Raw genomic sequence first — 15,460 nt, 5'->3', positions numbered from 1 at the left:
AAACTTAAGGCAATGTTTTGAAGGAAGCCGCCTTTCCTGGGGGTCATCCCCTCTGCTGAGCTCCACTAAGCAGTTCCTGGGGTGCACTGGTCTCTCCATTTCTGATCTGACATTTCTCCACCTGCCCCCAGGAGCAAGGACCTAGCCTCTAGCTGGCCCTCAAGGCTCGTTTCTGGACTGAATCAAGTAGGTTTTTTGGTTTTTTTATTTTGTTTTACCATGGATGGGCATGGGCAGAGCAGAGAGGGCCGGCAGAATGGGGGCTGGGGGTGAAGTGAAGTTGAGGATAGGAATACCCGTGACCTTGTTCACAGATTCCTTGTTGAAATGATCCATAATGTGCCAAAGGTCCCAAAGGTTGGACACAGCTACAATGTTAGTAAATGAATGTGACAACATAGCTTTTGTTGCTTAGAACTGGGAAGGTTTTAAAGTAGGAAAAGTAGGGGAAGTTGCTGGCCATGCTGGCAGAGTTTGCAATACTGTATGATTTTAAGGATGACTCCCTGTTGAAAAGTGCCATATCTAAGAAGGAGACGGACATACAGGTTTGCCAGCCTTGGTGTAACAGCATGGGCTTCTCTCTGGGTTCTCTCTCCCCACCATCGTGGATGAGTAAACTCTGCTCTGGGGAGGGATGCTTGGCCTCGGTGCTGATACGAAGCCTCTTCAGACCACAAATAGCCAGGTACTCAGTGGGGAGAATGTTGGCACTGCACAGAGAAAGCTTCAGGTCCCGGACCAGCGTGAAGTTCAACAGGGGTCCCAGTGCAGATGTGTCTGTGAACCAGATGGTCAGATGGTCATTGTAGCTGGTTTGCTCGACTGCAAAAGGCAGGACGGTTTTACAGCTGCACATCAGGTTGGCCAAACTGTAGTCACAGTCCCGGATGTCTGCAGAGCAGCTGCACTTCCGAATGGTGTTTTCCTTCGTGAAAATTAGCGTGCTGTTCTTCTGAGCTCTCACGAAGCAGTCAAGTGCAAAGACGCCCAGTGCACCGATCACAAGGAGGCTGCACCCAGAGGGCGGTGCCATTCTTGTCTCAGGGTGGGCCAGCGAGCTTCCCCTTCATGAGCCGATTCATTGGAACTCACCTGAAAGAAAATGTGCAGCTCTGTGATCACAGCCTCTCATTAGAAACGTGCAGCTTCCGGAAAAGGAGCCCCCTAAATAACCCGTCTTAAACTTTCTCTCTTGCAGTTTCTAGCAAAGGCAGACAATGCTAGGAGCCCAAGTGCAGGCAATGCTCTTTTCTCAGAACCTCCTGGGAGGCCTCAGCCAATTCCATGAACTCTGCTCACCTGAGCTGTAAAACTCCCCGTGATGTCTGTTGGTAGTGAGACTAACATGCCAACAAGTAAGCAAGAGCAGATGCCGGACAGGAGACCTACCGCAGCCTGTCTGTGGGCAGGGATTTGGAGTGATCTAAGTGCGTACTTCCAAACTTCCTCCAAACTTCCCGTTGCCAGTACTGAATACCTGTCTACTCTCTAAACAGGCACATATCCCCACCCTCCCCTCAATATCTGACTTCCTGGAATTCAGGAGACAAACAGTTCCTTGTCGGAATCAGCTACCCACGTGCTACCTGTTAACACAGCATGAATACCGGTGAAACATTTAGTTAATGGTAAACTTCAATTTCTAACTAGACAAACATGCTCCCCTCGATCATATTAATCTGTTTGTAGGACCATTCATACTTTTCCTGGTCTCCTAGTCCAGTATTAGAATCCACTTTAACTGTGTTACTCGACAATGAAAAGATTAAACACACACCAGTTAATCACAATGATCCTGATTTATCTACTCCTTTCCCAGAACAAATTTTATAAATTGACTTTATTAAATAACTTACTATAGGGCTCCAAAAGGAAGCAATATATAAGCACTGTTAAATGACCTAAATAAGGTAGGAATGCTTGTTTAATTTAAAGAGCAACACTGATGTCCAATTTGGGGGGAAATGCCCTACAGTGCCTGGCATATAATAGACGTGTGGTCTTCTCTTATGGTGTGAGTGGAATAAGACATTATGAAATAGGGCACCAGATTTCAGTTTTGCAAAACTAAGGAAATTTCTCCTGAGTTAGCTGATGACTGAACAGACAGACCAAACAACACAGTTCAGTGCATCTATACATATGGTGGTAGGCATGGCAAGACACTGGGGATAAGACCTCTGAATAGGAGAGTCCAGAGCTAGTGATGGCCCCTTGCAGGAAGCGTGGTAAGGAAGGATTGATGGAAGGTCACTCCAGGGAGTTACACATGTGTCCAAAGAGGATGGTGACAGCAGGAAAGAAGCTAGGCAGACCTGCATCCCTCAGAGAGTAAGATGAGGCTACAAGATGGCAGAGTAAGTCAATGTGAAATCTAAGGTGGGGGGCAGAGCTAAAAACGCTGGGATCAGGTACACAGGCAGACAGCACAAGTCCATCAGCAGGTTGGTGGCGTGAGTGCTGGGAGATTAAAAATCAGCTCAGCCAAGTAAACTTGAATGGATGGTAAGACATTGGTTCACAGCAATCCTAATACATTCATTCATTCAGCAAATGCCCATTGGGAGTTTACTAGGTGGCAGGCACTTTGCTAGCCCAGGGGATACAGCCCAGAATAAGACAATGAGCTTATGTTCTAAAGGACTTGATTCTGCTTCCAGAGCCCAAGGTGGGTCAGGCCTACGTGTGAGGACCAGAGGCTATGAGAGTAGGGAAGGGGAAGGAGGCAAAGGCAGGAGTCAGGTAAGGCCAAGCAGAAGAAACAAAAATGGGCAAGAGCCGGACCCTGCCCCAAGGGCTCATCTGCAAAAGAGGAAGACCAGGAAGGCTGAATCGAGAAAGCTCTCCTGAATGTACGCACAAATATAGGATCATAGGGGAGAGGTAGGCTAAAATCCAGTCGGGAGACTGGATAAGGCGTCTGAGAGTGTTTGTGTTTATTTTGAAGTTGGCACAGGGTTTTCTTCTTTTTTTTTTTTTAAGTATAAGTAGTGTTTTTATTCTTTCTAAAAATGGATTTTTCAAATAGGTTTTTAAATTAATTTTTATTGGAGTATAGTTGATTTACAATGTTGTGTTAGTTTCAGGTGCACAGCAAAGTGAATCAGTTATACATATATCCACTCTTTTTGAGATTCTATTCCCATATAGGTCATTACAGAGTACTGAGTAGAATTCCCTGCGCTATGCAGTAAGCTCTTATTAGCTATCTATTTTATATATAGTAGTGTGTATATGTCAATCCCAATCTCCCACTTTATCCCTCCCCCACCTTTCCCCTTGGTAACTGTAAGTTTGTTTTCTACATCCGTAACTCTGTTTCTGTTTTGTAAATAGGTTCATTTGTACCATTTTTGTAGATTTCACATATGAGCGATATCATATGATATTTGTCTTTCTGTGTCTGACTTACTTCACTCAGTATGACAACCTCTAGGTCCATGGCACAGGGTTTTCTTAAAGGATTTATTCATTAGTTCATTTTGTAGTAAAAGAAAGGGCTTTGAGAAACATGTAGATCCAGAATTCTCCCTGAACGAGAGGCTTAACAATTTTAAATTGTGTTAGAATGTGGTGGCAAATACCCCACTTAGTAAGGAACAGTGCATAATTTATTAAATACAGATAATTTTAGATGATCACCTGTCCCAGATTCCACAGGAGGTTTCTAGGACTTCATGTCCCAGTAACCCCAGCATCCCAGAACTAGGAATGCTGTCATCAGTATCGATGACCTGCTCTGACCCCAGCCTTAGAGAGAAAGGGAGGGATGGGCATCTATACATCAGCTGGAACCTGGTGATCAAAGTGTCTACCTCATTCTTTCAGGTGCTGTTACCATTCAGAGGCGTGCATGGAAGAAGACAAGGGGTAAGAAGGGAAAAAGATATGGATTTCCTGGAGCTCTCCAGTGGAGCTGGAGATCCCCAAAGGGATTTGTGAGCAACTTCCTAGCAGTCAAGGCCCTGGCTGGGCCTCAGCAGTGAGGTCGCTGCCTTCCAGACATCAGGGAACTTGAAGGCCAGAACAAGGAGGCCAGATGCCTGAAGGCTCATGAAGGGTTACAGAGGGGGACAAGTTATCCCTGGTAACCAATTGATGGGGTTTCCGCAGAGACGCTAGTTGGACATTTTTCTCCTTCAGTTTTTTTTTTTTTAATTTTTATTGGAGTATAGTTGATTTACAATGTTGTGTTAGTTTCAGGTATACAGCAAACTGAACCAGCTATACATATACATATATCCACTCTTTTTTTAGATTCTTTTCCCATATAGACCATTACAGAGTATTGAGTAGAGTTCCCTGTGCTATACAGTAGGTTCTTATTAGTTATCTGTTTTATATATAGTAGTGTGTATATGTCAATTCCAAACTTCCAGTTTATTCCCCCCTGCTTATCCCCTGGTAACCGTAAGTTTATTTTCTATATCTGTGACTCTACTTCTCTTTTGTAAATAAGTTCATTTGTACCCTTTTTTTTAGATTCCACATATAAGCGATACCATATGGTATTTGTCTTTGTCTGACTTACTTCACTCAGTATGACAATCTCTAGGTCCATCCATGTTCCTGCAAATGGCATTACTTTGTTCTTTTTTATGGCTGAGTGATGTTCCATTGTATATATGGAGCACATCTTCTTTATCCATTCCTCTGTCGATGGACACTTAGGTTGCTTCCATGTCTTGGTTATTGAGAATAGAGCTGCAATGAACACTGGGGTGCATGTATCTTTTCGAATTATGGTTTTCTCCAGATATATGCCTAGGAGTGGGATTGCTGGATCATACAGTAGCTTTATTTTTAGTTTTTTAAGGATCTCCTTCAGCTTTATCATGGATTTCTTTCTTTAGGTTTGTTGAACGTGGATTATGAACACCCTACTTGCACTATGTATCTATTCATCTGTGGGCAAATTCCAGCCTGGCATAAGCAGAGTGAGCACAGATACATCACATTGCCCCCACCCCTTGACCTGCTCCTGCCCATGGTAGTGGGGGCACTGTTGGGAAAGACACTCCTTTCTCTGGGGGTTGCTCAGCTTGTAGAAGGGAAATACGAATCTATTGGTAACTGCCTTGTGTCCAGAATGGGTGAGTTTCAGAATGAAGCCAACACAGAGGAAAACAGAGACAAGAAGTAGAGAGACATTCCTAACAGTCCTTTTCTCAGCGCCCAGATCAAGCCACGCCTGACATTCTTCCTTGATTTTTTTTTTTGGTTTTTTTATTTCTTCCTTGATTTTTAAAAATATATGAGCCAAGTTGTTTTCCATACTCAAGCCAATCTGAACTGGGATATCTATAAGAAGCAATTAAAATTGTCTTGGTACACTGACATTTGGCGAACTATGCTTTTTTCAGTCACTCGGTAAACATTTGTCGAGCGCTTGCTTTGTGCCAGGCACTGTGCTAGAAGATAAAGCTAGTAGGAGCTTCGTCAAGGGGTTATACCCCAGTCAAAGACACACTGGAACCAATGATCACAGAGTAATGTGATGACTATAATAACAATTTGTATGGGATATTAAGTCTGAACCTAGGACTGCCTGGGAGTGGCTAAGTTCATAATACCTGATTAGAGAAATATTTCTTGAGTGAGAAACATAAAAGGGAAATTACCTACGTAATTAGCGTAGAGTGACCAGAATTTTTAAAATCAAAAGTAGGATAGAGAGATTGACAGGATATGAGGTTGGCAGGGGTGGCAGTGGGAAGGGGCAGTCGAGGGGTCCTGTGGGGCTGGAATCCTCTGACTTCCTCTGACAGATCATTTCTCAGCATCCCAGTTTTTTGTGGGCTCCATCATTGAGACTTACAGACTGTGTCCTAATATAAGCCCCCTCCACACCCCTAGGGTTGGGGCATAGGGAGGGCCAGGGGCATAGGGAGGGGCAGGGGGGTGTGGGTTTTATGTGTGACCATTCTGCTTATGCCATGCTGGAGTCTGCCCACTAATGAACAAATGCACAGTGAAACTAGGGCAAAGGTTCATTCCTCCCTTACATACAGCCTAATGCCATTAAAGGGGGGTGGAGGTAGGGAGGGTGTGATCCGCTCCACAGTCATTCAGCGACTCAGGCTTTATTTATGTATGTATGTATGTATGTATATATGTATTTATTTAGGCCAACTTCTAGGGCCCTCAGCTCCTCCACAGTATATTTTTTCTTTTTTTTTTGGCCGCACTGCGCGGCATGCGGGATCTTAGTTTCCTGACCAGGGATCGAACCCGTGCACTCTGCAGGGGAAGCGGGGAGTCTTAACCACTGCACTGGTAGGGGAGTCCCCTCCACAGTATTTTCTGCCCACATTTCATGGGCTGGAACTCAGCCACATGGTACCACGTGGCTGCAAGCAGCTTGGAAATGAAGCCCAGCACTTTGCCAGGAGAGGAGAGGAGAATATGGGTATTGGTGGGCACTAGAAGTTTCTGACGTACCTAGGTTGTGAGATACAATGAACAGCTTTATGCAACCATGACAAAAGAAGCTCAGGTGGTGTGAGTCCACCTAAACTTTTCAGGCAAGATGCTGAAAACCATGTATGGCCGTTAAATCTTTCATCATTGAATCACTGAACATGTTTAGAAACCAGAGCTCCTATTCAGACTCATTTGAAATATTTTTATATCTCAGTTGGAGAAATCCTGAGAGCAATTAATACTAGCAGCTAGCTGCATGAAAGCAAAGACTCCTGAATTGAGCAGATACAGACATCAGTTACTTCAAAACAAATTCCACACAGATTCCTTCTCAATCTAGGATTACACCCCAAATGTAGATAATGTTTATACTTGGTTCCAAAAGGAATGTTTCAAACTGGACTAGTTTTGTTTATAAGAAGGTATTACTAGTAAGGAGATATTGTGTCAGCGGGAGGATAGCATTTGGACCATTTGCCTGAAACAGATTTGAAATGTCATGAAGAATGATGCTTTGAATTCGATAGTCTTAACACAAAAGACAAGACATAACGATTGTGGGAAAATAGAGTGACACTTTCCAAATCCTTACAGCAATCAAAAATTGAATGATTTCAAATTTTAATTCAGATGTAAGTTGAATTTGAAATTAGAAGTGATTTTTTTTTAAGTGCAAAGACAATTAAGGGAAAGACTCAATTGAAGAAACTGGAGAAGAGAAGCAGACGCTGATGAGATGCTCCAGCAAGAAGCAGACAGTCTGAAATATAAATCTGAACACAGCACGGGGAAGAAAGGGAGAAGAAATCCAGCGTCTGGGCATCCCAAGAAACCCACTTTGAAGCAGGACTTGCGGAGCTAAGTGAGGATGTCTCTCGTAGATGTAATCCCCAGTGTGTGTCCCTGCAAAAATCCTTGAAGATTTGGAGGTGGTGAAAATGAGAGGAATTCCTGAAAAGGAGACAATTTGGAATCTTAGGTGTAACCCACCAAGTGAGACGTGTACCCATACTCTTGGAGTGTATTTTGTCAAAAGGGCACACACTGCCTGCTGACGTGGACAGCAGTTAAGATGGCCTCGCTCACTGCTGGAGTCTAATGGGTTGCTCAAGGAACATTGCATGTACTCTGGGAACAAACAACTGGGCAACTAACTTTAAGGTGATGTGCATGGTGAGTGCTTATTAAAGACACAGACCAAGTGTTGGGCAGGGAGAAGTGGGAAAGACTCCCAGAGATGGTGCTATGTGGACTGAGGAGAGAGGGGATGGGGTGAGGAAAGCTGAGGTGCTGCATATAGAGGAGTTGCTTGAGCAAAATCTCAGACTAGAGTACTTGGCATGTGTTGGGGCCATGAGGCCGGGGCTGTGCCAGCCAAGCTAAGCGGTTTGATCTCCAAACGCTTCTAATCTTCACCCCACCAATAAAACCCCTCCCCAGTAGATATAATTTTTAATTTATAAAGGTATTAGAAATACCATAATTATACTGTACACGAAGAGTAGAATTTTAAATACTTCAGATGAAAACTAAAAATGGAAGTTTGAGTATTGTCAGCTCTACCCCACTGGCTCGTGTACTCCCTTTGATGTACACACCCCCTTTGGAGGCCCCTGCTAGAGGCAAAAGTGAGGCGCTGAAGGTTTGTAAGCAGGGGAGACCCGTGTCGATCTGTGCTTAAGGAAGTTCATGGAGGTGCCAGGTGGAGATTGAATTAGAGGGGCAGAGACCAGAAAACAATGAGTTCTAAGTGAGAAAATGCTTTTCTTTTGTATTTTCTTTGAAGGTTTATCTCTCTCCACTTGCTGGCTCCTTCTAACTCCAGGCTCTCCAGATAAATTTATTTCACTATCTGGAATCCTTGAGGGGGTAGAGGGCACAAGAGAGTGGGATTGAGGAGGTGGGAATGAGGTCGAGGCTCCTGCCCCTACTGTCCCCTTGCTGTGCCTTCCTCTTAATTCCTTGGTCATCCCCTCATCCACTCTTTTCAGATGGCTGGTGCTAAAAGCCCACTCATACAGGGGTCTAATTTCACTTGGTTAAGCCTTAGTACAGACTTAAGTAAACACATTCTTGCCCAAGGGGATTGCGCTTTAAGCCTTATCCCTACCTTGCCCCTTGTTAGAGGGATAGCGAGGGTTAAATAGAAATACAGGAGAAGTGTGGGGTGAGACTCCTTTCTAGGACCCAGAATTGTGTGGCCACCTGTTCTCAGGCCCAGTTCCCACTCGTTTGTGGCTGTGCAATCACCCTTCCCATGGAGGTCAGGGAGGAAATGTTGGCTACTCTGTGTTCTGTGGGTGAGAAGCTCACAGAGATGCTGGATGAAGGCTTTAGGTGGAGGATCTTGAGAATGATTTTTTGAAAAAAAAAGATTTTTAGCATTTTCCTTTTCCTTGGCTCTGCTCCACAAGTGCACTGCAGGGGACAGTTTAGAGAGAAGCACTACATAAGATGATACTGGAAAGAGGAATAATGTTCTTATTGCTTAATATTTCAAAGCTTATAATGTTGAAAGCGAATTTGGGTTTCTCCCCCATGTTTTCTTACTAGGATAAGTGTTGTCTTTTCTTTCTTCTTCACATTCCACAACGGCACACTCCCCATCCCTGGTACGAGCCACTGAATTTTCACACACCCTTCCAAGTCATTCTGAAGTCACCACCTTGTAAAGTCTCTGTCGACAACAATCACTTCCCCTTCATCGAAGTTCACATGGTTCATCGTGAGAGGCAGGAAACGGGGTTCGCTGTGATTCTGATGGGATCAATTTCTCATTTGATTTATACAGTAAGACCTACACTATTTGCTATCATCTGATAGATTTCCTCATCTAGAAAAAGAGGAGATACAAGTTCATGTCTCCATAAGTTGGAATTTAGGCCAAATTAGCTTCAACATCCAATTCCGGTCTTCAGGGGGCACAATTTAAAGCATTTTTGTGATTGTCAAACTCACTGAATATTTTTGGGCCAAAGAGGTTTTCTGAGTCATTTTTCTCAATATGGCATGGGAATGATAATACCTACCACACAAGGTTATAATAAGAGTAAAGCAAGGTGCATGTCATAATATATAGTCTGTTAGTGCTGTTCGTAAGTACTATTACTGCTACTCATAAGCAACTATAATACACAGAGTACTATAGTACTATTCATAAACTATGGCATTTTGTAATGTCAGCATTAGAGTGATAATAGGAATATATATATATATATATATTTGGGATATTAGAACATCCCAAAAGCCACCTTCCCAAAAATCCAAAGTAATGCTTAATTTAATGCACTGCTTGCATTGAAAATTTGAACAGAGAACAGGCTCAGCATAAAACAAAAAGATCTTCCTGTATCATTTTTTCTTGAACCTAATTTACAAATGTCCTCCTGTAAATTCTGAGGAATGCGAGGCCTTGAAATTATTAGTAAGCAAGTCTGGTAAATGGAAATAACTGTCCAATTCCCATTTCTACTCATTTAAATGTGTGTAAAATGTTTACAGAGACAGCAAGAGCATGGGATATGATCAAAACACTTTCTTTCTGGTCTTCTACTGTGTTTGCTGGATATTGTGGTGGCTGAATAGCGGCCCCTAAAGATATCCATGTCCTTATCCTTAGAACCTGTGAATATTACCTTACAAAGCAAGGAGGATTTTACATATGTGATTGAGTTAAAGATCTTGAGATGGGGAAATGATCCTGGATTATCTGGGTAGGCCCAACGTAATCACAAAGGTCCTTCTAAGAGGGATACAGGAAGAGAGAGAGAAGAAAAAGTGACAACAGAAGCAGAGACTGGAGTGATGTGGCCATAAGCCAAGGAATGCCAGCAGCCTCTAGAAGCTGGGAGAGGCAAGAAATGGATTCTCCTTTGGAGTCTCCAGAAGGATTAGCCCTGCCAATCCCTTGAATTTAGCCAAGTCAGACTGATTTTGGACCTCTGACCTCCAGAAATGTGAAAGAATAAATTTCTGTTGTTTTAAGCCACTAAGTTTGTGGGAATTTGTTAGAATGGTGATAGGAAAGGAATACGGAAATTATGGGGAAACAAAACCACCCAATCAAACCACTTTTGGATCAAGCACACTAGCTCCTCTTTATTCACAGCCCTGCAGTATTCACTAGTTGTGTCATGTGCCTTATTACTCTCACTAGACTGGATCATAAGCTCTTAGGGTAACAATGTCTTAATCTCCTTTCCATTCTTCTGTAGTACCAAGCTAGGAGCTGTCATAGAGTAGCCGCCCTGTATTGGACCCAGCCCAGTCTGAACAGATGCATCTGGACACGTCTCATGAGTTCAGAGGGTGACCATATCCAGGTGGTTATTTGTATATGTGGAATTGTTGAGAAAAAAGAAGGAAGAGTAAAGATGATGTGTGAGGGTCTGGGGCAGGAATGGGTGGAGGGACGGGACAGCACTTGCCTCTTCTTAACCCAGACTAATTAAAGCCTTGGGCTGAGTCCAGTGGAGTTGTAGGCAGATACTGTATGGACGGCTCTCAAGAACTTGGAGATGCGGGGCACAGTGGCACCTGCCCAGGTGAGAAAGTGTGACACTGAGCAGGGGACAGAGTCATTCTCCCCACTTCTGCACTGAGGGCAGCCCAGCTCTGGCACAGTGAGGGATAAGGGGCAGATAGCATCATTTGGCCTCTCCTGGAGGACAGACTGGGATGTCCCCAGACACTGCTCTCCGGGCAACAAGTTAACAGGGAGCCCCATGGCAGTGGCATGTGGGGGGCAGTCAACATCCAATGGTGGCTGGGGACAGAGGCACATGAAAGGACCATTTGTGAATACAGGTGAGGCACTCCTGGGGACCCCAAGAAATGATTAGAGGAGACTCTATTGTGTAGACATGGGGGTGGGAAGGAGGCAAGGACCTGTATCAGGTAGATGGGAGCACAAACCAACCAGATACAAGCGATTAGTGTTAATTAAAACTTATTTGTGCCCACTGGTTGGTGAAGCCAGGATCTCTTCAAGTATCAATTGGATTACTGCTTTCAGATTAAATGTAGTTAATGACAGAAATGAACTAAAGTGCTCAAAAGCATCTAGACTAAGATAATTAAGATCTAACTGGGGACTTCCCTGGTGGTCCAGTGGTAAAGAATCCGCCTTCCAATGCAGGGGACGCAGGTTCAATCCCTGGCTGGGGAACTAAGATCCCACATGCTGCAGGGCACCTAAGCCCTTGCGCCACAGCTACTGAGTTCGTGTGCCACAACTAGAGAGAAACCCGAGCACCGCAACAAAGATCCCGCGTGCCACAACTCAGACCTGATGCAGCCAAGAAAATAAATAGTTTTTAGAAATAGCTATATATATAAAGCTATTTTTTAAAAGAACGAACTGAAAAGCAGACGTTTTATATTTTGAAAGCATTCAGCTTAATTGAATGTTGATTTCGCCCACGAGTTTGTCTATTGGATGCTGGAACAATTGCTGCTGGTACGCTGTGTCAGTCAGATTTCTGATGTGACAGACCCCTGGTCTTCACGTTGACCATGGTTTCCCCAGTCCTTAGCGCCTGACTCATAGAGGCACTCTGTAAATATTTATATTATCCAAATAAATCCCTATATTAGCTAAGTCAGAGAGGCATGTTATTGATCCTTTGCTTCCTCTTTTACCTTTTACCTCCTGGAATTGTGGACTGTATCATATCAAATTAGCAAGCAAAATCCATCTTCTTCTTTAGCAGGAATTTCAGCATGTGGTTCAGCCGTGACGGAGGAAGTATAAGGAGATTTTGTGTACTGGTGAGAGGGTGGCAATTTAAACTCAATATCTTACGCCTTGCTTGTGAGTCTCCTTGAAGGTCATCGAATGACATCTGGCAAAAGACCCATGAGGCATCCGCAACCTCTTGTGACTTTACCAGTGAGCATCGTCTAAGTTTGCAGTTGCCTTGGAACTTTTCTGTGAATCTGATGGGGACAAAGGGTGAAACACTCACCTAGGATAGGGACCATGAGACCTGAGTCAGGACCCCAGATCACCGTCCTTCTACCTCATTCCACATGGCTTCCCCAGGCTTCAGGGAGGCATGAGTTGAGTTAGTATATATTGATCTCACAGATATTTGTGGGCATCAGAAGCCATTGCCTTAATTGCTCTCCGTTGAGGGATTATAATAACCCCTGCTGCAAACTTCCCCACAATCCAACATTTAAGCATCCAGTCTTGTGAAACCAATTCAGGGAGAGCTTTGCTCAAATTACTGGGCCTGTATTATATGAGTGTGAGGTTGCCAAGGAAAATAAGTCTGAGTAATCCCTTTGCTAGGAGATGAGAAACAAAAAAATGCTGGCAGACCTTTAATATCTTAATTACCCGCTTCCAGAACAATAAAAAGGGATTCAGGCCTTCCACTTACAGTTGTACATTATTACAGCCCATAAAATACCTTAAACTATTTCCTTAAGATGTAAGCCTTAAGCTTTTTCCTTTCATCTGTATTCAACCATTAGATTTTAGACAAGTAAGAGTTAAATTTTTCCTTTAGTGGTTTTAGTTACAAGTATTGGAACCAAAGGTCATTTGAACCTTGTTGCTTTCTTGGAAGATTTTTTAGGGTTTTTACGTGCCTACAACTAAAGGTAATATGGGATCCTGGAACAGAAAAAGGACATTAGGTATCTAAGAAAATCTGAATAAAATATAGATATTAGCTAAAATAATAATAATGTATCAATATTGATTCATTAATTGTGACAAATGTATAATACAGTAATGTAAGTTGTTAATAATAGGGGAGACTGGGTGCGGGGTATATGGGAACTTTCTGTGCTATCTTCACAACTTTTTTGTAAGTCTAAAACTATTCTAACATAAGAATTTTATTTGAAAAGAATGCCTTCTGACCTCATTGATGACTCATTGAAGGTTATTTTTGTGACAAGAGCAGAACTCTAGTGGATAATATGGGCAACACAATTGGGGCTAAACTGAATACCCATGAAATGGTGACTAGGCATGACTCCAAAGGAATCCTGTAAAACTCCTGGACACAGAGAAGATCCTGGCTTCCTAATGACCTTGGAGCCCAGGCAGTTCAGAAATGCAAATGAGAAGTGATCATTTTATGGGAAATGGATCAAAACTGGAATGGAAAGGCATCAGGGAATATTGTTAGAACAAGTCCTGATGGATGTGTGTGTGTGTGTGTGTGTGTGTGTGTATTGTCTTCTTTTGTGTGTGTGTGATGCCTCCCTCATGCTGCTTATGTTGCCCCCTGTGTCAGGAGTGTTTTCTATTTCTCTTCTGCTAAGAAACCACCCTCATCTCTTAAACTGTCTTCACATCTTTCACGGATCTTTATTGGCTAGATTCATGGATGACAGTGCTTGCCTACCTCAGACCTCTCATAGGTCCACATCAGTTAACCATAAAAGAAATTTAAAACCAAGCTTTTGCAAGCAAATCTATAATTATACTGAGAGCCCAGTGCCTGTTTTATGTTAGATTTTTTAAGCCACTCTAAGCGGGCTGTTCTTAGGGTCATTCCACTGGAGTGATTGTTATCAGATTCCCAGTGACTCCCACCCCCCAAATGTGCCAAAACCAATGGTTAATGTCCTCGTCTCATTTTGCTTGACTTCTCACCAGCATTCAACATGGTTGCCAGCTCCCTCCTTCCTGAGCAAAGGCCTTTCTGTTCTTCCTTGACGCCACATGCTCCTGTTTCTCTTGCTACCTCAATGCCAACTCCTTCTTGGTATCCGGCTGACGTCTGCTCGTCTTCCCTGAGTGTTGCATGCCCCTGGCTTGGCGCCTGGCTCTCTTCTCTGTGTATATCCACTCCCTTGGTGATTGCATGCTAACCCCTGGATTTCAGTATTATCTACATGCTGATGACTAACCGCTCCCACACCCTTCCCTGAGCTTCGTGCTCATGTATCCAACATCTCACTTGAATAGCTCTACCTGAATAGCTAACAGACACCTCAGACTTAACTCGTCAAATATACAACTCTTGACTCCCAAGAGAGTTCAGACCACTAGATAGAGAACAGATGTTATTGTATTAACATTTTACTACACACACCTTTATTGCCCCTCAGCCCTGTGTTCCCAGGGCTAAACTAGCTAAATATAGAAAATGGTCATCGATAGGAGGCAACGTACTTTCACATAAGAAATGTGGGAGTTCCATGTGTGTTGAAAAATGACTGAAATCAGGAACTACACATATTTTTCAAAGATTAATAATATTTAATAAGTGCTTCTTTTGTACCAGGTACTGTTTGAAGTATTTTACATGTTTTATTTCATTTAATCCTTACAAAACTCGTAAAGGTAGAAATTATGGCCCCATTTTCTTATCAGAAAATGAAGACACAGAGAGGTTAAATAGCTTGGTCAAAGTCACAGTTGCCAGAAAGAGACAACTGAGATTTGAACCCAGACAGCCAAATATACTCTAAGGCGTCATGGTGGAAATTACAGTTTCATTTCCCACCCCAGGGTCAAGTTCCTACTCACATGACGTTCCATGCCTAGGATTCTATTACTAGATTCCGTGGCCTCTAACCTCAAGCTAGATGAACGGGAAATAAAAGGAATGAAGTGAGTTCTATTATGCACAAGCATCAGAACACTTTTTTTTTTAAAAAAAAGAAATGGCTTATAAATTAGATTTTAAAATAAGGACAACATTGGTTGAATGCTGCTGCTGTTAACATAGTCATGGAATGTGGGACAAAGATTCTCAGAGAGCAAGCCAGTGGGAAGTCTTAACTAAAATATGTAGCTACTGCACCCTTCTACTCAACACAGGTTCTTGTGAGAGTTTATTAACCAATGGTTGCAAACCCTTCAAGCATTTCCTGTGGATGGCTTGCTATACGTTTAGCTAATTAGATCATTGGTGCTCCAACCCCCATCTCAGCAGGTCTGGCCCCCTTAATCACACACCCATGGAACTGTGTGGTTTGTCTCTTCTCTCCATTGACACAGAGACACAAGCCACTGGACCCTGAATTTTTTTTCTTTTTTTTTGGCTGCACTGTGTGGCTTATGAGA

The 15,460-nt window shown here is 43.1% G+C and overlaps 1 protein-coding gene across 1 annotated transcript; it reads right to left on the bottom strand.

Moving 5' to 3' along the window:
- Positions 1-376: 376 nt before the first annotated feature.
- CUNH21orf62 (chromosome unknown C21orf62 homolog) lies at positions 377-1,036 on the bottom strand. Its single transcript, XM_029215484.1, has one exon. The coding sequence runs from the start codon at positions 1,034-1,036 to the stop codon at positions 377-379; it is 660 nt and encodes a 219-aa protein (XP_029071317.1).
- Between the last annotated feature and the right edge of the window lie 14,424 nt (positions 1,037-15,460).

This window comes from Monodon monoceros, unplaced genomic scaffold (assembly GCF_005190385.1).
Source record: "Monodon monoceros isolate NGI ecotype Baffin Bay Population unplaced genomic scaffold, NGI_Narwhal_1 Super_Scaffold_11, whole genome shotgun sequence".
Taxonomy (NCBI): domain Eukaryota; kingdom Metazoa; phylum Chordata; class Mammalia; order Artiodactyla; family Monodontidae; genus Monodon; species Monodon monoceros.
The sequence above is the reverse complement of the archived record's forward strand: the minus strand, read 5'-3'. Positions and strand labels throughout refer to the sequence as shown.